The sequence below is a fragment of the Geotrypetes seraphini genome, chromosome 12 (assembly GCF_902459505.1).
Source record: "Geotrypetes seraphini chromosome 12, aGeoSer1.1, whole genome shotgun sequence".
NCBI lineage: Eukaryota > Metazoa > Chordata > Amphibia > Gymnophiona > Dermophiidae > Geotrypetes > Geotrypetes seraphini.
The window spans coordinates 44920416-44947318 of NC_047095.1; the positions used below are offsets into that span (position 1 = coordinate 44920416).

The following is a 26903-nucleotide window of genomic DNA, read 5'->3' on the forward strand; positions in this document are numbered from 1 at the left end:
CTCCTCTGACATATAGGACCGCGGCAGAGGGAACATGCTGCGGAGGTTAACAGCAGCCTACTAAGTTCGCTACAGCCGACTGGCGCTCCTCTGCAGGCTGATTTGAAGGTGAGACCGGGAAGCCAGAATGGAGGTAAGGAAGGAATAGAGGGCCAAATTGTGGGCCAAATATTACCCTGCGGGCCAAATTTTAATTTAATTTTAATACAGAGTTTATACTGTATACCACTAAATTGCAATGGAGACTTCGAAGCAGTTTACAAACAATTAAATTAGGTACCTTGAACTTCCCTCTCTGTCCCAGCTCCAATCTAACTATAGTACTTAAGAAAAATATTTACTTATATGGCAGAGATAAATAGAAAGGAAAAGAGAGAAGAAAATATGAATAAAACAGTACATATCTTTCTGTAGCACAGCAGCATATGGTACGGGAAAGGTAAGTAGAACATCACATAGGTATCTTAATTAGCCTGGTGAGTGGGCTAATGAGCCATAGAGAGGAGGACCCAGGCCCATAAGACACTCTAACCACTACATTTTATGGTGGAAATTGTGAGGCCACAGAAATATCCAGGTTGAAATTGTCCAAATCTAGATCATTTGGATGTGGGAGGGGCCAGCATTGTATAGACTGGCCACATAGACATCCCAATAGAGCAATGGGGCACCTCGGAGGGCACTGCTGTGAACTTCACATAAAGGGTGCCAGATAGACATCTCACCATAACCCCCTTCTAATGTATGGTGAGTCCTTCAAAACCCCCCAAATCTACTATACCTACCTGTCTACCACCCCTTATGGCTCCAGGTGACACTTATTTGGCAGTATAGAAGGATTTTGATGGGTTTTACTAGCCTGCTTTCTACCACAAATGTAGTGATTAGAGTGTCTTATGGGCCTGGGTCCTCCTTCTCTATGGCTGTGGAAACCAGTAGTCTGAGAAGGCTCCGTCTTTTAATGCTTTGTAGCATCTTTTCATCAGGAAGCCTTGGAACCATTCCTGTAATACCATTCCTGAGATTCCTTTTTCAGCTAGTCTGTGTGGTTGACTATGTCAAACGATGCTGAGACATTGAGCTATAGTAGTAACATTTGTTTACCTGTGCCTAATACTGATCTAATTCTTTATGTCAGATCAATCGAGCATGTTTCTGTACTGTGTTTTTATTTTTGAACCCATGTTCGGAGGGTAATGGTAAACTCCGTTTTCAAATATAATCTTTAATCTTTTAGTTGGGTGATGACTACAAACTCTATCAACTTCATCATGAATTGTAAGCTTGCAACTGTTCTAGAATTTCCCCAAATTCCTCTGAGAACTATCCTTACCCTAGAGTAGAATTAATCATCTCGACTAACCAATTGAGTATTTCTTCCAGCACTTCTCGGTATAGGTGGGATGAACATAGATCCAGTTGGCATTTCGTTTCAGATAGCCTATTCACCAGAGATCTTAATTCTGTTGTTATAAAAGTATTAAACACTGTCCATGGTATATCTAATGAATTGTTTTCAGAAATAGTATCCTCTAGTACTGTACTGCATCTCAGGAAAATATCACATACAATATGTACACCCATGAAGTAAATACACACTTATACTTTCTTTGGACCAGTAAATTTGTAATAAAATATTTGTGCACTATTAGAGAAAGACAAATAGAGGGTCATTTGACTGCTGTCTGTTACTTTATACCTATGTTGGTACTTTAGTAAAATAAAAATAGCTGAAGAAAAGCAATGCCAAAATCCAAACTGCAGCTCTCTTTTCCACAGGGCTTGTGTTCCTATTTTTTTATTGTATAGGTTGAAGGTCTCCCGAAGTTGGACATTTTATGCCGGAAGGAGTGGAAAATGCCCATAGGATCTGCTTTTGAACACACAGAGTCTAGCCGCTGGTTCTCACTGACAGCTGCTAATTGTCCACCAAAATGCACGATTTTAACTGGTATGAATCACTGAAATATGAGCTATACTTAAAATGTGCATCTTATGATATAGGAAGATGAGCAGTCAAACACATTTTAAAGACTCAGAAATTACACAGGTGTTACATTATCTGAAGCATCTAAAGTATGAGGAAAAATGCTTGCCATCTGAAGTGTAAGCTCAGTATAAAAGTTGCACAGTTATTTTATGATGAATTTTCATCTAGCAAACAACCACAATATTAATAGTAATCTATTAGCAAAATAATATAGTGAAGACCATTAGCAAAAAAATCAAAAATGAACACACAATTCTGAATTTCTTTATACACTAATTTAAGTTAAATCATTAAATTATCATTTTATAGGGAATACTTAATTTAAATTATTAGGGAACAAGCCTCAAACTTAGGAGTGCATTTTCCCATACTGGGACTTCTTCAAGAGAAAAAGAAGTAACTTATTCTCCTGCCTCCTTATAACATCACCGGCTTGTTTCCCACCTCCCTACCAGCTGAATTAATCTTTAATAAACTAACGTTTTCAAAACTACCTCCATCTTATTATGTGAATGCTTATGAACTTCATTAATTTATTAATTACTTTATAAAAATTACTTTAATTTTAAAAATAACTATTTAAATACTTCACTAAGTAATACTATCAGTGTATGAAAGCTTTTACTTATTGTGTGGAGTACACATATATTGCAGAAAAATCAGCATGCCATTTTCGAAACTCAAAACCAACCAGTCCTTGTAATTCTCAATTCATCTAATCTCATTATTCTTGTTCAAAGATGTCTTTCTCTTATATTTCATTTGATTTAATTTCATTGATTAAACGTCTTTTCTTCATCTGTCCTTAGTTACAATAATTTCAGCATCTGTTAAACGGACTTCAACTATTTAAAGTGCATAGTGCAGAAAAACTTCAATGCTATGAAATTTATACAGTCCAATTCATGATTCATTTCAGTTTAACTTGTAGTATTCAATAAATAAAGTTTAAAAGCTCCATTCTTTTCAACTTATAACATTCAATTCATTTCAGTACAGCTCTGCTTGTAGCATTCAGTTCAATTCAATTCAGCTGCTATTTCGTATGCTATTATAAACTTGTAGCATTCAGTTCATTTCAGTGCAGCTCTGCTTGTAGCGTTCAGTTCAATTCAGCTACTACTTTGTATCTATAATAATAAAATGCTAGCCGTGCATGCGCACTCTCGCCGCGTGTTCCCTGAGATCTGATCTGTCGCGCTGTGCTGGCGAGAGTGCGCATGCGCATACTATGTCACCAGCTGACGGTCGCCTCCACAAGCCCGCTCCCAGCCAGCCGACAATCGCCTCCACAAGCCGGGACTGGGGCACAAAGAGCGCCTCCTGCCCCACTCCCTCTCCGGGACGAACCGATAAATGGAGCAGGGCCGCCCTCCGCGACAGACCAGAGGAGTCCGAGTCCTTTGCCGTCCCCCTCCTTCCCTTCCCTTCCTGCGGACCTGACTACGAACCTGGCAATTCAAGCAGCGTGTACAGCAGTCTTCACACACTGCTTAGGGCCCTTCTACTGCCCTGATTTGCTCTGCCGCGTCTCTGATGATGTCATCAGGGAAGTGCCAGAGTAAATCAGGGCAGTAGAAGGACCCGAAGCAGCATGTGAAGACTGCTGCACATGCTGCTGGAATCACCAGGTTCGTAGTCGGGCCCGCGGGAAGTGAAGGGGGGGTGGCGGCAAGGACTCTCTATCCGAGTAAAGAACAAACGGCAGAGACTGGGCCTGTACTAACTCCCGTGGACAGGGGGAGCAGGAAGAGGTGCTGATGGACAGGTGGAGGGGGGGAAATGAAGGGAGGCCTACTGCTGGACAGAGGGAGCTGGAAAAGGTGCTGATGGACAGGGGGGGAAAAAGGAAGGGAGGCCTACTGCTGGACAGGGGGAGCAGGAAGAGGTGCTGATGGACAGGAGAGGGAAAAAAGGAAGGGAGGCCTACTGCTGGACAGGGGGAGCAGGAAGAGAGGTGCTGATGGACAGGGGGGGGGAAAAAAGGAAGGGAGGCCTACTGCTGGACAGGGGGAGCAGGAAGAGGTGCTGATGGACAGGGGGGGAAAAAAGGAAAGGAGGCCTACTGCTGGACAGGGGGAGCAGGAAGAGGTGCTGATGGACAGGGGGGGAAAAGAAAGGGAGGCTTACTGCTGGACAGGGGGAGCAGGAAGAGGTGCTGATGGACGGGGGGAGGTAAAACAAAGGGAGAAGGGCTGCTGCTGGATAAGGGGAGCAGTGAAGGGGTGGTGGTGGACACAGGGGAGGTAAAAAGAAGGGAGAATGGACAGGGGGAGCACGCAAGGGGTGGTGGTGGACAGCCAAAAGAAAGAAAGACAGAAATACAGAAAGTGGCTAAGGAGACAGAGAGAGAAAGAAATAAAGACAGACACACACATATATTCTAGCACCCGTTAATGTAACGGGCTATAAAGCTAGTGGTATTATAAACTTGTAGCATTCAGTTCATTTCAGTGCAGTTCTACTTGTAGCATTCAGTTCAATTCAATTCAGCTGCTATTTCGTATACTATTATAAATTCTTAGCTCAGGTTGCCCAAACAGAGCCAGCGTTGTTGCTTGTGACCGTTATCTGACAAGGCCTTAATTTCGCGGGACAGACGTTTCTCACCCGCTGCATCAGAGAAATGATTTACGCAACGCTGAAACAAAAGCTGAAAATTAAAATTCAAAAAAGTGAAATTTATAAAAGTACTACTATGCATGCTCATTGTTTAACTTTATCTAATTCAACTCTCCATAACTGCGTTGGCCCCGAGCAAACAGGCAAGCACGGCATCACATTCTTTATTTATGCTGAACAGAACGTAAGCACGTACTGTTGGCTCATTAGCATTTAAAGTGGCAAGGCTAAGGTGTCAAATCGCATCCGATATCAGGTCGCTGCCTCCACACTTACATTTCAAAGTAGACCTAATAAAAATGTTGCCACTCAAGGTTTTTATTAAGCCCATTAGGGTGAACTGAATTTAGTTTAAAGATCCATTGTTGTTCTCTCTGTGCCAAAGTTTTTTAATATCCCCTCCCCTCCTCCCCTTCTGTATTATATCAATGACCAACGCTTTAAGAGAGGTAAAATCATGCTTGTGTTCATGACAATGTTTAGCAAGGGGTGCTGTCATATTACTTTTCTTTTAAAAAATACCCTTCTCAAATGTCATTTCAGTTTTCTTAGTCCAAGTTATCCAGAGGTTTAAATCCACTATGAATAGCTCCTGAACTTAAATCCTTTTTAGTTACTATCAAAGGGGCTGAGCCTCAGATTCCCGTGTGTTGTATGTGTTTTACAATCACACTAATTTTGGTGCTATCATATTACCCCTAGTGATGTTACTCTTTATGTTCATTTAATCTAATGTTAAATGCTCTTGAGGTTTGCCCTACATAAATAAGATTACATGGACATCTAAGGATATAAGTAACTCCCGAAGTATTACAATTAGAAGAGTGATTCAACTTGTATTCTTTCTTATCCTTTGGATTGATGAATACTTTTATACATTCCATGATCTTGCACATCTGACAAGAACCACAGCTTGTATGTCCTAATTCAATGTCCATGTTGTTTATTCCTTCATCAGAAAGCATGACTGGACAAAGGATTTCTTTGAGATTTTTTGATCTACGATAAGCGATATGTAGATCAAGATCTTTGAATCTTCCTGTAATATTTAACATCTGCCAATGCTTTCTGAGGATTTTTACCACAGTCGGGCTGTTCTTAGCATATGTTAAAACACGTGACCCTCTCTTGCTTTTCACCCTCACAATTAATATTGTCATGTTTTGGCATTAATAGAAGGTCTCTTATTATATAGAGCTCTCTTAAAAGCTGTGTTGACCACTCTATTAGGATACCCTCTCTTTTTAAATTTCTCCTTCATAATCTTAGATTGATCTTTAAATTCTGTAACAGAGGAGCATATTCTTCTCAGACGGAGAAACTGGGAGTAGGGAAGACTTTTTTTTAAACTTAAGGGATGAAAACTGGAGAAATGAAGCGCTGAATTCTTATCGGTTTCTTTTCGGAAAACCTTGGTTAGAAAACCTTCTTCTTGCCAAGTCACTGTTACATCAAGAAATGTTATTTTGTTGTATGTATGGGTGAATCTAACATTCTGATGACATGCATTTATATATGTAAAGAAGTTCCTAAGCTCATCTTCTGTGTCCTCCCATACAAAAAAGATATTGTCTATGTATGTATCTGTACCATATTGACATTTTACAAAAGTATCTAGATGTGTAGACTCATTGGTTTTCAAAGGCAATCATAAATAGCCATGGCTACCCCAGACTTTTGACGGAACATATTGTCTTGAAAAAGAAAAAAGCTTTCAGTCATGATAATTTCAGCCAGTTCCAAAATGAATTCAGTAGGAACTAAATGTGGCCTTGAGTGTATTTCTAAATTCTGTTGTAACATCTGTAATGCTTCCATTTGAGGAATAATTGTATATATAGATCACCAGTTTAATATAGAACATTGATATAGAATGTTATATTCACAGTAGCAATTAACATATAAATTAGTTAATTAAGGCTGTGGCAATTATTCATATTCAGTTTGGTTTGATCCTGAATGTATTATCTGTATACAGCTGAATAGTGATTTTTGGTCCTTTGGAGATGGAGAAATTCCAGGAAGGCAAAGCAGTAAGGGTTTTTTCTCAGACAGTGCTTCTGTGGTGACTTATGTCAACTGACAAGGGGACACTAGAAGCACACAACTGTGACTAGAGGCCAGTTGTTCTGGTGGGCAGAAGCTCATCTGCAGGCTATCTCCGCAGCCCATGTAACGGAAGAATGGACAGGCTGACTATGTCTGCCGGTGGACATTAGACCCGGGAGAATGGTCATTATCCAGAAGGGCATTCAACCTCATTGTTCAACATTGGAGTCAACCAACAATGGTCTTTGATGGCATCAGCTTGGAACAAGAAGGTAGATCACTTCTACAGCCAAAGATTCAAACCCAGAAGTGCTGGGTTGGACACATTCGTACAATCATGGCCACAAAAAAACCTGCTTTATGTGTTTCTCCTGTAGCCCATGGTAGGCTGGGTCACTTGCAGAGTGGTGAACCATCTGGGGTTTGTGGTACTGGTGTCTCCAGATTGGCCGTGCTGACCAAGGTACATGGATCTAGTTCATCTCCAAAAAGACAGAAACATCAAGCTGCCAGTCCATATGGATCTTCTCTTAATTTCCTGAATCATTTTAAAATTTTCCCGCAGTCATTACCTATCACAGCCAGAGCCACCTCAAAATTTACCAGATAGTCCTCCCAATCTTGGAGGATAATACCACCACCATCGGTTTGTCTGATCACTAGACTTCTATCTTGTTTCAGTGTATGTATGGCATCATTTTCCATTTTAGTAAGATCGGAAGGACTATCTGATAAATTTTGAGGCAACTCTGGCTGTGATAGCTAATGACTGCGGGAAAAGTGAAAGCAGTCTGAATTCTTTACTACTGAATGCAACAGTTCAGATAGGTATTTTGTTATCTGATTTCAACAAGTTTTTCTCGTCTGCAAAAGGATCAGATTACCTGCGGAGCGAATGTTTGGAGAACTCTGACATACCATACTTTTTGCTCTATAAGACGCACCTCACCATAAGATGTACCTAGCTATAGAGGAAAAAACCAAGAAAAAAAATTCTGAACCAAATGGTGTACCCTGTCCCCCATTTGGTGGTCTAGTGGTAGGCTAGGACAGGGCACAGGGCAGGCAGGCTTAGTGCAGGCAGACAGGCCTAGTGGCTGGTAGGCGGGCAGGGCCCCCTCCCCCGGTCCCTTTTTTAAATTGTGCTGTATCGGCAGGAGCTTTCTGTCCTCGCTGGACCGCTGCCTCCTAATGTCTTCCAACAACAGCAGAGCGGCGCAGAAGGCAAGAGTGAGCTTTTCGCTGCCTGCCTGATCCTGCGTCGCTCTCTGAATGGCTGCTGTCAGTTCTCGTGAGGCCCAGTGGTCATTTGTTCAGTTTGGACACCCTTTTGGCACTTAGTTGTTATTGAAATAGGTCTAGCTAAAAAACATCCTTTTTTTTTTTTGCCCTTGATGTTTTTACAATGTTCTGTTATTACAGAAAACTAATCCAAATCATAAATCTGCCTTAGTTCCTCTCAAACACACCTTCAATAAGCTCTCTTGAGATTTAGACAAACTGCATAGAAAAATATTTTAAAACGAAAATAGCAATTTGGACATTTTTGTGGGAAAAAATCCATCTTTCACTTTGTGCAGTTTTTTGGGATTTTTTTTTTCTGTTTCAAAAATGAGCCCCATGAGTGTCTATATGTCTTCATAAAATAGTACTTATGCAAGCACCTAATCTCCTTAAATCAAGCACCCTGTTATAAAATTACCTTCATATTATATGATTTTATGATGTGTTAGGAAATGAATTATCCTCTTTTTATTAGAAGTAATTTTAAAAAGGTGGGTACTGGTGTCTTAGTTTAAAAGCTTCTGTGGTTCAGAAGGTGTTATGCACTGCTATAAGGAGAGTCACCGGTTCAGATTCCAGCAACTTCTCTAATTCTAGCACTGGGGATGCTGCCAAGGCAATCTTCACAGCCCTATGAGGATAAGAGCCATTGTCATTGTTTAAGGGCAACACCTAGTGGCCAGATTCAGGGTTCATAATTGCAGAGTTCAGGGAAGAGTTCTGGTGTATGAAGCCCATCAGAGGACTCTCGCTATAATGATTAGCCCAGATGTGCTGGGGCTGGAGTGGGGGAAAGAAAATGTAAAATTCCCAGTGGTACCAGATCCCAGCCCTAGATTCAGTTGAACTGGACATATGATGGCACTGAGGAAAACTGTCAGGTCAAAACATTAAAATAGAAATCTCATAGCCTGGAGGAATCTTTCTGTGTAGACTAAAATGTTGAATTATGGTTCATTATACCAAGATGGGCTCTGTCTCCTCACTTTCTCTAATTTAGATTGCTTGGCTATTGGATTTAAAGTTTCTATTATGTTAGCCTATTAACATATTTTGCAGTGTTTTTCAAAATGTTATCCAAGGTACTGTTTCTTTTCTCCCCAGGAGATGATGAAGATCTGTGTAAAATGTATGGTGAAGTTGGCAAACTGATTGCTAATCGAACACAAAGAGTCAAACAAAGCCAAGTTGGTAGATGCATGCACTCAAAACTAGCTAACCAGAATTCAAGGTAACATAAGAAAAATCTCCAATGTTCTTTCATTTCTGATGCTGCACGTTCACATTTCTAAATAAAGAAAAGAATAGGGAAAACCCCTAACTGTTATTTTTATGTTTAGACCAGTTCCAAGAGGGACATGGGGAAGGGGGAGGACCTGGAAAGCACAAATATAAGAGGAGAGCTCCACTGAAAGGCTGGTATGTGGGACCTGCCCAAATTCCTAGAACCTTCATAGTGTAATGTTAAATTTGAGGCTGTTTTCTGCTTTATCTCAGGCCTGAAGAAGCCAAGGTATGACTGAGTGAGTTTTATTTATTTATTTAAAGCTTAGTTCTAGGCGGTATATAAATCAAGTGTATCTTCAATTCAAATGTCTGCAATTTGGTGCATCGGTTCTCTCAGCACTGAGCTTTTCTCTGCTTTAGCCATGTTTCCAGATCTTGTACATTGTTTAAATATTATTGCCCCAGATTGCTCTCTTCTGTCTTATCTCTCTTTAACTTTCTCTTATGCTCTCCGTGAACCCTTTCAACCCATGATCGATGTCTCTCATTTTCCTTTTGGACAGGCCTTCTAGTAAGCTTCTTCCATCTCCAATCTGCTTCTATACTTTTTCAACTGGAGATCATGCCCTTCAAGCTGATTTTAAGAATTCACTACTGGCAAATTTCTTTTTATAATTTAATTTTTATATCATATAATTCTTTAAGAACAGTAAAGAATAAACATATAACCCAAAATAAAACAAGATACAATACTATCTAGCCCACAATAAATGAAGGAGTTACCAAATTATTACATAAACAGTAAAGGAAAATAAAAATCGGGATTAAATCCCAATCTCCACATACTTGGGGCTCCTTTTACGAAGCCGCATTAGCGGTTTTAGCGCACACAGTTTTTTAGTGCGCGCTAAACCTGTGCTACGCGGCTAGAACTAACACCAGTTCAATGCTAGCATCTAGCGTGGCCGGCCGTTTAGCGCGCGTTAAACTGCTAACACGGCTTCGTAAAAGGAGCCCTTGGTGTTGTTAATACATGCTCCTCAAATAAAATCAATTAAACTGAAGTTATTTCTAAGGTACTTTACTATTCTTCTTTCAAGTTCAATGACTGGTTAAACTGTATGTTCACAGTATTTTGAAAACACTTCTTTTTTGTCTTTTAATGAGATCTCAGAAACACCACTCCTCCATCCCACCGTGTCAGCACGGGGAGATACAAGCAGTGAAATCCTCACCAGTCTCTAAAAATTTAAACTTCATGCATTTCTTAACATAGTGTTATTATCACTTAACTTAGTAATGGTGAAATCTTGCTTTTCATACGGACTATGCGGTAAGACCCGACATGTTTCACTGGAGTTTCATCAGGGGTCTACCCTAAAATAGATAAAATAGTATAAATTAATGTCCCTCTCAAGCCATTACTTGCAAGTCTAAAAGGAACTCTAAATGAAAGTACTTCCTGGCTTACCACTACCGTAGCCGTCCACCTCATATCAATTAGTGTTGTGAGATACCGGTCGCGTCTCTAGGGCTCCATTTTATTCACTTCCCACTACAGGACCGCCCCTAAATGTGATAGGATCAACCCGGAAGGGCCCGCCCCCTGCCCTCTAAGGAGCTGGATCCCCCCGATGCCGAAAAAATTCTGTACAAATTTTTATATTGAACCAACGACCCGATTTAAAACATTGATGTCCATTCAATTTCTAAATTTAACCCATAGGGGACTACTGTGTTTAGTCTATGAATCCATCTTTGCTCCTTTAGGTTCAATTCTCTTTCTACAAGTCAAAATCTGTTGGTACAAGAAGGTCTACCCCTTGATCAGATCTTATTTTCTTCTTCTGTGGGATGTAATAATTTAATATTGGAAAAGTCTCCGCATTAGTTAAACCCAATATCTCTTTAAAACATTTTCTTAATATTTCTGGAGATATCAAATGTGTCATTGAAAAATTAACTAAGCAGAGATTTTTAGAACGAGAGAGATTCGCCATTAATTCAAATTTAGAATGAATTACACAGGAATCTTTAACTGCAGACACAGAGACTTGCTGCAGTGTAGAGACCTGTGTTTCAACTATTGTTAACCTTTTATCTAGTAAGCCTAAATTGGAATCAACATTTGAGTTTTTTGAACAACTTCTTGTGAAAATATAGTAGATTGTTTAACTGCTGACTTTAACAAACCTTCCATTCTTATATTTATTAACCACAAGTCTTTCAAAGTAATATCCTTAGGATCTTCTGAGGGTCCCTTCTCGTTACTACTACACTCTAATACGGTTAAAACCTTAGGTAAGAGTGTATAGTCCAGTTTAGAGGCAGTAGGTGATTTTGGGAATCCCTCTGAAGCATAAATAGGGCCTACATTGGACCCTAATTCACCGGATAATGGCGGAAGTGAAGGAGTCCTATCAAGGGGACTTAGTGATGCACCTGATAATGAGGCATGTTCTTCACTTAAATGAACAGTGGTAGATGATATTAAATGTCGGTCCATAGGACTGGCCATTGCAGAGTAGAGCTTATGGGTTTAACTTTCCTCTTACCCATTTAAAAAATTAATCAACAGTCTTACCCTAAGCTCTTTAGTTAGTTTGTCCTTTCCCGTGTCCTCACGGCTCCAAGGGGCTCCCTAGGGGCTAGGGGAGCCCCTTTGGCTATGCTATGCAGCTGCACGTACCGCAGCATCTTTTTGAAGCAGAGGAGACGAACCCGGATGACATAATCCGTCTCCTCTGATGCCTGTCCGATCTCGGCACCAGTTCCAGGCAGATACAGAACAGGAAAAAAAAGATAGGCAAAGGCCACTGCTGTTAGCCACGGGTCACAAAGTCTCCTCAGATAACTCCTCCTCTACTGGCACATTTCAAATGCCAGTATTGCCCTCTTTTACTGTAAAGCTATGTTTTACTTCTTTATCCCTCTACTAAAATGTGTGCAGTCAGTAGTCTTTTCTCCAGCTTTAAGTTCTTGCTTTATATGACACTGATTTTAGAAAAATGATTACCGGTAACCAACTAAATCAATCTGAAAATACATAGACACTTTTCTGATTTTGTGCATCATCTTCGGAAATTTCATTAAGGCAGGTAACATGTTTTTCCATTGATTTCAGGATTGATAAGGCACTTAAGTAGGTGATGTCATCCAATGGCACTGGGTCAGAATTATTCTCCCATGGCCTAGAACTCTAGTGTAAAACCCTAAGCACATGCAGCAGTCTTCTCCATTAGTTCCAAAGTTCATAACAGTGAAATACAGCCAGAGCCTTATAATTTCTGTTTCTGGTTCAGTGTAAGCAGGATTTGACCAAGATACACAATACAGGAAAGTTAGGAATCATCAAATCTGTAACATAAAATGCTATAAGCGACATTACAATGATTTTTAATTTAATACTGAAATTCAGCAGCAACTAGTGTGCCTCCTGCAACAATAATGAAACATAGCCAAAACGTGAAGTTACTTAGTCCTGTAGCAGGTGTTATTTGAGGATAGCAGGCAGATATTCTCACATGTGGGTGATGTCATCCACGGAGCCCCAGTATGAACAGTTGACAAATGCATTGTCTCTTTAAAAGCTTAAAGACCAACTACACCGCACATATGCGAGTACCTTTCTGCCCGATGATGGCTCGTGGGACCACCAATTCAGTAAAAAAGCTAAGAAATCAACTAGGGGAGGTGGGAGGGTTGTGCGAATAATCTACCTGCTGTCCTCGGATAGCACCTGTTACAGGTAAGTAACTTCAAGGACTTTATCCAAGGACAAGCAGGCAGTATATACTCACATGTGGGACTCCCTAGCTGCCAGAATCATGGCCTTGAAAAGAGGGTTATTGAGAATAACCATGAGCCTGGCGAAGCCAACAGGATTGGAGAGAAGTTGGCTTCTAAATGGAGAAAAGATTTTGGAGAATTGTCTGGTTGAACCAATCATCTTGTAAGTTTCTCCAAACAGTAATGAGATGCAAAGGTATGAATAAGGTCCAGATAGCTGCTTTACAAATGCCCTCAATAGGAGTGTAACAGAGACACCCTGGAAGCATCAGCCCAGTCCGAGCATAGTAAAGGAGATTACAGTCTGTGAACCATGTGTAAATGATTCTCTTGGTGACAGGAGCTCCAAGGATTGAATGACAAACAGTTGAGTAGAAGATCTGTGAGGCTTGGTACGATCCAGGTAATGAGCCAGAGCACATTTACAGTCCAATGTATGAAGTGCAGCTTCATGAGAATGAGATTCTGGAAAGAAGACAGGAAGAAATATAGATTGATTTAGATGAAATTCTGAGATGAACTTTGGATGAGGTTGGAGAACTCTGTCCTGGTAGAAACTTGTATAAGGTGGATCTGATATTAGTGCTTGAAGTTCACTAACTGCATGGAGATGCGATTGCTATAGAAATATAGCAAAAATTGAGTTACTCCTCTTCTGAATCAATTACATTGGCTGAAGATTGAGGAGAGAGTGAATTTTAAATTGGTTATACTTATATATAAATTGTTGCAGGGAATGGGACCAGAATGTTTAATGAAGTATATAAAACTTTCCCAATATATAATTACTTCCCAGTATAAACAGTCACCAAGACTTGGCTACTCTATAAGCTCGTATGGGTGTTTGAAATCTTTGGTGAACAAATTTTTTGATTTTATAGGAACAAAGCTTTGTAACGATCACCAACTGCACTAAGAAAAATGTATTCTTATATTTTTAGAAAATTGTTAAAACCTTTTTATTTTTTAATGATTGTTAAATTAATAACTTGTTGGACACATTATTTTTTAATTGTTGCTATCCGCCTAGAATCTATTATGAGAATAGTGTGGAATATAAATAAATAAGAATAGAATAGAAGTGAGATACTTAAGAGATGAGGTCAATAGTGGTTCAAACGGAGGCTTCATCAGATGAGAAAGTACTACATTAAGATCCCATAGCACCGGAGGGGGCTTGAGGGATGGATTGATATTGTTAGGCCCTTTCATTAATCTATATGGTGGAGTGTGTGGTGCAGTAAGTAGTTAGAGCTACAGCCTTAGCACCCTGAGGTTGTGGGTTCAAATCCCACACTGCTCCTTGTGACCCTGAGCAAGTCACTTAATCCCCCATTGCCCAAGGTCCATTAGATAGAGTGTGAACACACCAGGACAGATAGATAAAATGCTTGAGTACCTGAATGTAAACCACTTAGGCTATAAGTGGTATATAAATACATAAATAATAAAAATAGACACCAGAGGATGGAGAGACAATGATTTTTTTGTCTATTTATGCATGAAGAGCACTAATAGCACTGAGGAGAACTTGAAGATGTCTTAAAGCCAGAGTTGGAGACTTGTAGGATATATTCAACACTGATGCTAAAGGGCAGGCTTTTGGAGGCCCATTGGAATCCAGTCTGAAAAAAGAAATGCAGATTCAATTTTTAACCCTTAAAATCTCTACTTGCTTTTACTATTGATATTGTTCTATCTTTACTTATATTATCTTAACCATTAGTTTTTTTATGTAAACCACATAGATGTTCTTCCATTGTGGTATATCAAGTGATAAATAAACTTGGAAACTTGGTATTTAGCAAATGATTTACACCAAACTGAGAAGCAATACTACTTAAAGTGATAGCAGTGTTGTGTGGATGGTCTTCTGGAAACTTTGATGATATTTAAAATTGATGCTGAAAATGTAGAGGCATCTAATGTTTATGAGAGCGATACCTTGCTGTGAGTGCTAACGAATGGAGATTGGAATGGAGAAGAGAACCCTCGTTCTATGTCGGCAATGTTGAAAAGATTAGTAGCATGATGGGATTCCTGCTGTTGAGTTCCAGAAGGAAAGGGAAGCAAGGTAGATGTGGCCACTGAGATGCTATGAGAATCATGGTGGCTTGGGCCTGACAAAGCTTGAGGAGAGTCTTCCTGATTAGAAGTATTGGCAGGAAAGCATAAAGGAATTGTTCCACCAGTATAGTATGAAGGCATCTGACTTCAGACGATTGGGATTATAAAGTCTGGAACAGAAAAGTGGACATTTGTGGTTGTTCCCGCTTCCATATTTATTAATGACCTGGAGGCGGGAACAAAATGTGAGGTTATAAAATTTGCGGACGACACCAAACTCTGAAGCAGGGTTAGAACCACGGAAGACTGCGAAGACCTGCAAAGGGACCTAACGAGGCTGGAAGAGTGGGCAAAAAAGTGGCAAATGAGCTTTAACATAGAGAAATGCAAGGTCATGCATGTAGGGAAAAAGAACCCGATGTTCAGCTACAAAATGGGGGGATCGCTGCTAGGGGTATGTAACCTTGAAAGAGACCTGGGGGTGATGGTAGACACAACAATGAAGGCGTCGGCACAGTGCGCGACGGCCTCAAGGAAAGCAAACCAAATGTTGGGTATCATTAAGAAGGGGATCACGGCCAGGTCAAAGGAAGTCATCATGCCACTGTATCGTGCAATGGTGCACCCACATCTGGAGTACTGTGTCCAGTACTGGTCGCCGTACCTCAAGAAAGACACGGCGGTACTTGAGGGAGTCCAGAGAAGAGCGACTAAACTGATAAAGGGTATGGAAAACTTCTCATATGCTGATAGATTGAAAAAGCTGGGGCTATTCTCCCTGGAGAAGCGGAGACTTAGAGGAGACATGATAGAAACCTTCAAAATCCTGAAGGGCATAGAAAAGGTAGACAGGGACAGATTCTTCACAATGTGGGGAACCCACAAGTACAAGGGGGCACTCGGAGAAATTAAAAGGGGACAGGTTTAGAACAAACGCTAGGAAGTTCTTTTTTACCCAGAGGGTGGTGGACACATGGAACACACTTCTGGATGCCGTGATAGGCCAGAGCACGTTACAGGGCTTCAAAAAAGGTTTAGATAGGTTCCTAGAAGATAAAGGGATTGAGGGGTACAAATAGGAGTTGAGCTAGGTTATAAGAATAGTCAGGGACCACTGCACAGGTGATAGGCCTGAGGGCCGCCGCGGGAGCGGACCGCTGGGCTGGATGGACCTCTGGTCTGACCCAGCGGAGGCAAATTCTTATGTTCTTATGGAGGGATGCAAAGAAATCTATCTCCAGGAACCCCTAGTTTGCAAAGATCAGATGCAGGGTTTTGGAGTTTGACCATTTGTGAGGTGCAGGAGTGTGCTCAAGTTGTTGACCAAGACATTCTGTTTCCCTTCCAGATAGACTGCTTGTAGAAAAATATTTTGATAAATCACCCAAGACTATATTAGGATCTCTTCTTGGCAAAGCCAAGTGAGCTCATGTACCACCCTGTTTGTTTATGTAGTACAAGGCTACTTGATTGAGATGATCCTGGAATGTGCAGAAGAGCGTTGTGGATTGCTCGAAGATCTAGGCTGATGTGGAGAGCTTTCTCTTGAAGATTCTAGGCTCCTTGGATATGAAGGCCATAGAGATGGACTCCCCAGCCAACTATAGAGGCATTGATTGTCAATACTTTTTGATGTAGTGGTACTCTAGAGAGATTGATCGGTGATAACCACTACTGAAGTGACCTTTTTAGATGTGAGGTTACTTTGAGTCATTGAGACAAGAGACCAGTGGCTTGAAACCATTGAGTGGAAAGTGCCCATTGAGAATTCCTGAGATATAGATAGGCAAAAGGGGTTACATATAGAGGCCATGTGGCTGAGGACTCAGAGCATTTGGCGTGTTGATATGTAGCAAGAAGAGGAAACTTCTGGCAAAGACCAATAAGAGTGTTTAGTCTTTGTTGTGGTAGGAACGCACAAGTCTGGATTGTGTCCAGAAAGGCTCCAATGAACTCCAGATTTTGAGTGGAATCCAGATGAGACTTCTCTTAATTGACTGTGAACCCTAAAAGTTCAAGTAAGCAAATTGTGGCATTCATGGGCTTGTGAGCCTGAAGAGGTGTAGAGGCTTTGATCAACCAGTCATGCAGGTAAGAAAATACTTGAAAACTGTAGGAGAGGAGAAGTGTGGCTACTACTATTTCTAAATACTTTGTGAAAACGCTGGGTGTTGATGTCAGACCAAAAGGAAGCACCTTGTATTGAAAATGACGTGTACCCATGTGGAAACAGATATTTTCTGTGAGCAGAAAGGATCGATATGAGTATGCTTCTTTGAGATCCAGAGAACAGAGCCAGTCGTTCTTCTTTATCAGAGGCAATTAGAGTCCTTAGAGAGACCATGCAGAACTTCTCCTTCACTAAGTATTTGTTGAGAGCATGGAGGTCCAGAATTGGAGTAGAACCATCTGCCCCTTTCCTATGGAGCAATTTGTTCTATCGCATTAAGCTGGAGGAGGGCTTAGAGCTCTTGGTGAAGGAGGGTCTTCTGCTGGGAATTGAAAAGAGACTCTTTGGAGGATGGTTCAGAGGTGTCTTTTGTAACCAAAGGGCATATCCCTATTTGATGACCTGTGGAACCCAACGGTCTGATGTTATCAGAGTCCAGCGCTGATGGTAATGGAAAAGTCAACCTCCTATGGGTAGAGTTTGGGGTAGAGGATGAGATATACTAGTTATGCTCTCTAGAAGTAAGTCAAAAGGACTGTTATTGTTTTGACTGAGATGATGCAGAGGTTTTCTGCTGCCTCTGTTGTCTAGGGAGCCTCTGGGACACTGAGCAAGTAGGTGCAAAGACTGATATTTCTGTCTTAAGTAGAATTAGATCACCTAGAGAAGCTGGAATATCTTCTTGGCAGTTGAGGCTGGCAAGACTTTGAAGAAGACAAAGTAGTTATGCAATCTATATATCTCTTGATTTTTTGTGAGGCCTCTTCTATATGATCTCCAAATAAATCATCTCCTAAACAAGATATGTTAGAGAATCATCTTGAACATTAACATCTAGATCTGAGATTCTGAGCCAAGCTTGTCTGCGCATTGCTATTGAGACCACAGAGGTATGAGAGGTGATGTCAAATGCATCAAAGATAGAACGTACCATACATCTCCTTGAAATGCTCTCCTTCCAAATGTATCAAAGATAGAACGTACCATATATTTCCTTGAAATGCTCTCCTTCCAAATATATCAAGAGTTCTACCTTCCAGGAGGAGTACTGGCGTAAGTTCTGGAAGTATTAGATTTTTTTCAGGACGGACTCTACCACTAAAGACTGGTGTGGTAACTAACTATGTCCTATCAAATCCAGAAGACTGTAGTAAAGAGTATCTAACTTGCATGGAGCCACAGATAACCTGCAGAGGATTTTCCCAGTTTTAAAATAGTCTCTTTCATAAGATTATGGAGAGGAACTTTAATATACAGTATTCTTTAGGTAGCTTTTTTATAGTTAAATGCATTCATGAGCTTTGCCTGAGATTGAGATTCTGACTCCATTTTAATTGGTGGAGCCTGCCCCATTTCTCTTATAAACTTAGTGAAAGACATTCCGGGGACGATTCCTTACAGAGGAGGATATGGGTTTGAAAAATCACTGTAATTCTCCTCCGCTGACAACTCTGAATAGTCACTACAAGTGTGCAGAGTTAGTTCAGAGTCCTCGACGTCATGCTCTCTATCCTCAGTTGGATGTCAAGGAGAAGGACTGCGATGTCTAGAGGGACATTGAGGAGAGCATCAACATGAGTGTCTCAATGAACATTGAGAATGAGATGAACTCCGTTCTCTCAACGTAGATATATATGCCTATGCAGGTGTTTGACATTCAGATATCTGAGCTCAATGTCCTGATGAAGGCTGATGCTTGAGGCTGAGTTGAAGCTGGCAATATGGAAGTAGGAATTGGCATCAAATACCCCTGCAGTAGCCCAGCTGTCTCCTTCTGCAACCATGTGGTATGCTGTTCTTGTAGAGATGGTGCCATAACCTGTACTTGCACGAGTATCATAGGCACACTAATTGTAGGTTGAAGCACTGGTAACCCCGGTATTGATGTGCGCTTCAGAGGTGACACCAACTGTAAGGACAGTGATCTGTTATCAGTGCATTGACATTTAGGTGAAGATACGTGATTTGATACTGAAGCAGCATTTGGATGGAGAAATATGCTTATGTTTCTTAGTCTTTTTATGTGGCTCCCCTGATGCAGGCCAGAGACAGTGCTAGAGCATATGGATCAGTGACTCCTGCCAGTATAGCGGGCAGGCAAGCAGGAAAGGAGAAGCAGAAGGAGAGAAAAGTGCAGGAGAGAACAAGAGAGGGGAAGAAGAGGCAGGAGAGAGCAAGGGGCATCGGCGAGAGGTAGCTCCGCCCGCCCACCCCTGACATCATCCACCCGAGTTCCTCCTTAAAAGGGGAGTGGCCAACAGAGCTGAGTTAATCAGGCTTGGGCAGGCAAGCAGAAAAGGAGAAGCAGAAGGAGAGAAAAGCGCAGGAGAGAATAGGAGAGGGGAAGAAGAGGCAGGAGAGAGTAAGGGGTATCGGCAAGAGGTAGCTCCACCTACCCCCATCATCCATCGGAGCTTCTCCTTAAAAGGGGAGGGGCCAAGTTCCTGGATGCTGTAGGCGATTGCTTCCTGGAACAACTCGTCAAGCAAAATACAAGAGGAAATGCAATTCTGGGCTTAATTCTAAATGGACTACGAGGACCGGCGCAAGGCATAGAAGTAGAAAGGACGCTGGGAAGCAGTGATCACAATATGATCCGTTTCAACCTGGACACAGGGGCAAAACATCGATCCAGAACGACGGCCACGGCACTGAACTTCTGAAAAGGAAATTTTGAAGCAATGAGACTCATGGTGGGGAAGAAGATTAAGAAGAGGATTAGCACTGTAAAATCGCTAGAGCAAGCATGGTCCCGTTTTTAAGGACACAGTCACCTAAGCGCAAAATCTGTATATACCACGTATCAACAAGGGATCCAAGAGAAAAAAAGAACAAGAAACCGGCGTGGCTCACTGTAGCTGTGAAGGAAGCGATCAGAGACAAGAAGACTTCGTTTAAGGAATGGAAAAGGTCAAAAACGGATGAAAACTGGAAAAAGCACAAACATCAAAGCAGGTGCTATAAGGCGGTAAGAGGGGCCAAACGAGACAACGAGGAAAAAATAGCCAAGGAGGCAAAAAACTTCAAGCCGTTTTTTCGATATTTTTTAAAAATTCTTTATTTATTCTTTTAGAGATATACATAAACCAGTCTATATATATATATATGGAAAAAGAGAGACTTTACATACAAGTTAAACAGGCATTAAACAAAAACAAATAAACTCAATATAAAATTACCAATCTCTCAATTAAAGCCCACAATATGGAAGATGCAATTCACAATCTGTCATGGGATCTGATATTTAACAAGAAAATAAAGAAAATTAGTGTAGCGTTACATCTTCTACATTATTTTAAGGACCTACGTCACAGTGGAGGCACTGGAAGGAATTACTCCTTTTCCTTCTCGGAAAAACAAACTGAGAGGGGTCATAAAAAACATGAATGTTCATCCAAAAGGATCAAACATTTACAAGGGTATCTAAGCTGAAATTTAGCCCCCAAAGAGAGTACGGATTGTCTCAATTGTAGGAACCCTTTCCTTCTGGTCTGAGTTAACTTTGAAACGTCTGGGAACATGGAGATCTTAGAGTCCATAAAGGTCACTTCTTTAAGCCTAAAAAACAGCCTAAGAAGTGCCTCTTTGTCCTGTTGAAAGCTAAAAGTTACTAGAAGTGTAGAGTGTAAGATGACTTTATCCTCTGAAGTTTCCAATATTCTTGTTAAGTCCATTGGACTCGATGGATCAGGTGAGACCTCAGGTTGAAAAGCCTTCTTACTGGAAGGTAATATATTCTATGCAAGGGTGGAAAACCAATCTCTGGGTATTTAAACGATTCTTTAAGAAATTTATAAAATAAATCTCTAGAACTTTAGGAAAGTTAAGTATTCTCAGATTCAACATTTTAGTGTAATTTTCGATATTTTCAACTTTCCTTATTAGCAATAGTCTATCTTGCATTAAGGTAGTTTGAGTCTTTTGTAGCCCTTGAACCCGTTGGTCCAAGCGGTCCACTCTTTTCCCCTGAGACTTTAGTCCTTCCTGAAGAGAATCAATTCTTTTTTCTTGTGCATTAACCAAAGGTAGGGTTCCTGCACACAATTTATAAAGTGAGTCTAAAGCCGTACAGATAAGATTCCAAAGTAAACTCCGCTGACCTTACCAACAGGGGAACTGCTGGAATCTGTCCTCCAACTGCTGGACCCAACTCTGCCTTCTCCATAGTTGAAGTCTCTGCCTGAGAGTCCTGGGATGCTAGTGAGCTTTCCAGCTCAGCATGGGAAGCTGCTTCCTGTCCCTTCTGAGCCGCTGTAGTTTCCCTTTCTCATGGCTGCTGGGGAAGCACTGGTCCTGCAGGGCTAAGCGATACCTCGCTCCCGAACGTCGAGACTTACCTCTGACTCGGCAAAGCCGGTTCGCCCTGAGGGGAAGATGTAAAGAAGCTGTTAATCGTCTCCTGCCTTCGCGAGGTGAGCTCCGGCTGCCGGGCTGTGGCAGCCGCTCTTCCCCTTCTTTTAGGCATTAGGATAAGGTAGCCCCAATAAACAGGAACAAAATAATTTCGGTAGGAAAATGAGTTGCAAGCGTCCACACTGCACCACGGCCATCTTGCTTCTCGTTTTTTCAATATATTAAGGAGAAACGACCCGTGAAGGAAGTGGTGGAGCCGTTGGATGACCATGGAATAAAGGGAGTGCTAAAGGAGGACAAAACCATCGCCAACAAACTAAACACATTTTTTGCATCTGTATTTAACAAAGAGGATATATGCAACATACTGGAAGCCGACAGGCTATATGCAGGAAACGAAGATGGGAAACTGACAGGGTTGATGATCAGTCTAGTAGAGGTATGCAGGCAGATTGATAGGCTTAAAATTGATAAATCCCCAGGACCGGATGGCATCCATCTGAAGGTAATCAAGGAACTGAAAGGGGCTATAGCTGAACTACTCCAACTAAAAGCCAATCTGTCGATCAAATCGGGAAGGATTCTGGAATACTGGAAAGTGGCGAATGTTACGCCGATCTTCAAGAAAGGTTCGAGGGGAGAACCGGGAAACTACAGACCGGTGAGTCTGATCTCAGTACCGGGAAAGATGGTAGAGGCGCTGATAAAGGACCACATCATTGATCACCTAGACCATAGGTGTCAGTTGGTCCTCAAGGGCTGCAATCCAGTCGGGTTTTCAGGATTTCCCCAATGAATATGCATTGAAAGCAGTGCATGGAAATAGATCTCATGCATATTCATTGGGGAAATCTTGAAAACCTAGACGGACACAATCTAATGAGGACCAGCCAGCATGGCTTCAGCAAAGGAAGATCTTGCTTGATGAACTTGCTGCACTTCTTCGAGGGAGTAAACAGGCAGATAGACAAGGGTGACCCGGTCGACATTGTATATCTGGATTTTCAGAAGGTGTTCGACAAGGTCCCGCATGAACGACTACTTCAAAAAATTGCGAGCCATGGAATCAAGGGTGAAATACTCACGTGGATTAAAAATTTGTTGGCAGATGGGAAACATAGTGGGGGTAAATGGACAATACTCAGACTGGAAAAGCGTCACGAGTGGAGTGCCGCAGGGTTTGGTGCTTGGACCCATGCTCTTCAACATATTTATAAACGACCTGGAAATTGGTACGATGAGCGAGGTGATTAAATTTGCAGACGATACAAAGTTATTCAGAGTAGTGAGGACGCAGAAGGATTGTGAAGACCTGCAATGTGACATAAACACGCTCGAGAAATGGGCTGCGACATGGCAAATGAGGTTTAACATGGATAAGTGTAAGGTGATGCATGTTGGTAAGAAAAATCTTATACATGAATACAGGATGTCTGGTGCAGTACTTGGAGAGGCCCCCAGGAAATAGACTTGTGAGTACTGGTCGACAAGTCAATGAAGCCGTCTTTGCAATGTGCGGCGGTGATTGAGCAGGTGATTTATTCCACTCGCCGTGGTAACTGGAGACGTCTTCTGTGGCAGAAGGAGCAAAGGTGGATCTATCTGTTAAAATCGGTGCAGCCTGATGGACTGAATGCCCGGATTGAGTGGGAGGCTTTCTTTGGATCCTGAAGGTTACTGGATTGGTGGATGTCAGCAAGGGGAGGAGTTTGTGCTGCTTTTTCAGCGTGTGTGCTTTACTACTTTTCCTGCACCTTTTTTTGTGATTCATGACGTGGTGGGTGTACTAGAGCAGTGTTCTTCAACCTTTTTACACCCGTGGACCGGCAGAAATAAAAGAATTATTTTGTGGACCGGCAAACTACTAGGACTAAAATTTAAAAACCCCGTTTACGCCCCATCTCCGCGAGCTCGGTCCCCGCAAACCATCTGATCCCATCTGCACAAGCCGCAATTATGATTTTATATTGAACATATTTTATTAAAGTATAAAAAGAAACAATATTCTGAACAATTGTGATTTTATAAATACAAATATACAGAGCACGGACCAACAAAACCCCTGTCTTTCTTCCCCTTCACATATATCCCCTCTACTATCAAGAAAACTGAACAAGCCAAGTTATTATAGAATGCTGCATAGAAATATCATGCTAACAGAATACTGCAGTCTCCAGTTATGTCTCTAGCAGGATATATAATTCAAATCTGATATACTAATGACAAAATAGAAATAAAATTATTTTTTTCTATCTTTTGTTGTCTCTGGTTTCTGCTTTCATCTTCTTTTCACTCTTTTCCTTCCAGCATCTGCCCGTTCCATCCAATGTCTGCCCGCTCCCCCTTCCATATGTATCTGACTTCTTTCTATGCCCCTCTTCCTTGTCCATCCTCCTCTCTCCTTTTTACATCATTCATTCCAGCTTCACTGCCTTCTTCATTTTTATCTCTCCTACACCAGATCTAGCATCTTTATCCCTCTCTCATTTCTCTGCTGACCCCCTTTCCAGCATCAATGTCTCTCTACTTTCTCATTCCTCTCTCTCCCCTTTCTCTCATCTGATCTCTCCATTCCACCCTGACCCCCTTCCCCTCCTGTAATCTCCCTGCCAGCTGTTTCCTTCCTTTTTTCTTTCTCCCTACCCTCCTTCCTTTTTTTCCTTCTCCCTTCCCTCCTCCCTCTATCCAACATTAACTCTCTTCCCATCCCTTTCCCTCCTCCCTCTCAGCAGCATCTCTCCTTCTTCTCCCTTCCCTCCTCCCTCTATCCAACAGTAACTCTCTTCCCATCTCTTTCCCTCCTCCCCTCCCAGCAGCATCTCTCCTTCTTCTCCCTTCCCTCCTCCCTCTATCCAACATTAACTCTCTTCCCATACCTTTCCCTCCTCCCCTCCCAGCAGCATCTCTCCTTCTAACTCCCTTCAAGTCCAGTAACAGCTCTCCCTTTTCCAGACCTTCCCAGCCTCCTACAGTGGCTTCCTCCCCTTCCAGCAGCTCTCGGTACTTGCCTGCAGGAAGTTGCCGGTAAATCACTTCCCTGGCAAATTGGAGAGCTGGTGGGAGGGGAGACAGCCACTGTGAAGGCTCTCCAGGATCTTGTTCGCACACGCTGACCATCTCCCTCCACCTGCACCTGAATCTGCAGCTCTCTCCGGTCTAATCGCAACTTCCCCGTGGCCCTTTTCAGCAACTCAGCAGGGGTGGCGATCAAGACACGCTGCTGACGTCGGGACCTTCACTCTCTGAGTCCCGCCTATTTTGTTTCAACTTCCTGTTTCCGAACAGGCGAGACTCAGAGAGGGAAGGCCCCGACGTTGGCAGCCTATCTTGATCGCCTGAGGCTGGGAGGAACATTAGTCGGGAGGAACCGCAGCCGGCAGGAAATTTAAGTGCCGTCTTGATCTCGCCGGCCCTGCGAGGACCGGCAGAAATTTTTTGCGGACCGTCACCGGTCCGCGGACCGGCGGTTGAAGAACTGTGTACTAGAGGAGCACCGAAGGATCCATGGACTGGCAGATGAAACCGTGTGGATACTCCTGACGCAGCAAGAACTGGCGAAACGGGAGATTCCCCGTTGGGTACTCTAGCTGCTGTGTTACTACGCTGGATTGAGACATATCTGATGGACTTTGGCAGCTAAGTGGTTTTTTTTGGCCTAATACTATGATTTCGGATCACTGTGCCTTTCGGCCCCGTAGCCACATTTTTTTCACGTGTGGGGTTATGTACCTCTGGTGCTTTTGAACATTGACTTTGCAAGCTATTACAGTGCTTTCTTCACCCTACCGGTTTGTTTGTGTAGGAGTGTATGTGAAGTGGAGTTTTTTGCCAAATGAAACTAAACTGAGGCTTTTTCTCCACTTCTTTTTTTGTTTTCTGTTTGATTGAGTGTTTCTCCTGCTGTGGATGGTTGGGTGTATGTATGTTTAAGTCTTGTAGCGTTGCTGAGCAGGTTCGTTTGTTCTGTGTGGGGTTGTGTTTGAGATATTTATTAGAATCAAAATTCATCCCATTTTAAGCAGTCACAACAAGGAATTAAACATAAGCATGTTCTAGAGACACAATCATATAAGCTGCCATGTAACATAAGACAACAATCTTCTTATTTTTCCTTCCAAAAAGCATTGAAAACCTCTCTATTTAGCAACTCTTTTAAAAATGATTGATTTAATGTAAACTTTAACATTAGGATGTTAAGGAATCGCCTAATTGTTTTTCTCTTAAATTGTGAATTCAGAGAAATTGCTAGCCTTTTTTTATGTAACAAACTAAAAAAAAGAACGCAGTGGAGCAGCGCTTCGAAGTGTTGAACAGTTATGATGACAAGGATTGCCCTGAAGAAGTAGCACTAGTCGCTATGAAACGGTTATAGGCTGCTGGTTGTTGGACATTGCACGTTAGTGTCTACATTTATTTTGAACACAAAGGGCTTTTTCTGTAGCATACAATTTTTATGCAGCGACAGTTTTTTCTGCCTATGATGTGTGGATGGTAGAGTGGGTTTCCCTCACCAGTGAGACTGAGGCTTTTTCTTTTGCTGAAAATTGTATTGGTGACATCTTTCATTTCTACATACAGTGGGGAGTTTGTATGTAAAGTGCTTTTTTATGTAAGCCACCTTTAGACTTGTATAGAGATTTGGCAGATTATAATACAGTAACTAGATTAGGTTAAATATTTCCCAGCCTGCTTCAGGTTCTCATTCAACCTGCTGGCTGAAGTTCTGAAGAGGAATTAAAGCCAAAGACTGATTCACCACTTGCCACTGTCGCATGACTCTCAAGAGAACATGAGCTACTCTGTGCCTGAACTTCCAGGTTGTTTTCAAACTCTTGCACAAACAATATGTGAGTTAATACACCACCAGGTTCATAGTCTCAAGTAGAATATGGGAGTTAATACACCTCATAGTTCAGTCTTCCAAGAGGAATGTGGCTCAGAAAGCAATCAGCTGCTCTAGCTGCAGAAGCAAGATGAGAGGCAGGGGTTGACAATTTTGTTTGCTATCTTATAGAAAGAGTATGCAGCTGACGGGGAGGGAGGCAGGCATTATGAGAAGGGATTGACTAACAGCCAGGCTGGTTGTGAGTGGCTGTCATTTCTGAATGGGTGAGGATACCGAGTAGCAAATTGGCTAGGATTGGTATGAGCTGGCAGAACCGTCTCAAAGCTATCTGGTTCCATTGGTTCTCAGTCTTCATTACCAGTTCTCAGGTTTGCAGTTCAAAAATATCTCTAATGGATGTACATGAGAGAGATCTGCATGTACAATATGTACTTCATAATCAGCACTGCAAAATAACTAGGACAGATGCAAAAGCCTCAAACACATTGAGTTATTTTTCTTTTCTA

General features: G+C 41.8%; 1 protein-coding gene across 4 annotated transcripts in view; it reads left to right on the forward strand.

Annotated features, from left to right (window-relative positions):
• The window catches only part of C12H1orf141 (chromosome 12 C1orf141 homolog), a 63031-nt gene that overhangs the window by 27534 nt on the left and 8594 nt on the right, over nucleotides 1-26903 (forward strand). For 2 of the 4 annotated variants that reach the window (XM_033917049.1, XM_033917047.1), the window contains 2 exons: nucleotides 1780-1951; nucleotides 9050-9176. In XM_033917049.1, the coding sequence (XP_033772940.1) occupies nucleotides 1858-1951; nucleotides 9050-9176 (221 nt within the window). In that variant the 5' untranslated portion in view covers nucleotides 1780-1857. The remainder of the gene's footprint in view (nucleotides 1-1779; nucleotides 1952-9049; nucleotides 9177-26903) is intronic. The other 2 variants (XM_033917045.1, XM_033917046.1) reach the window with 1 other exon arrangement.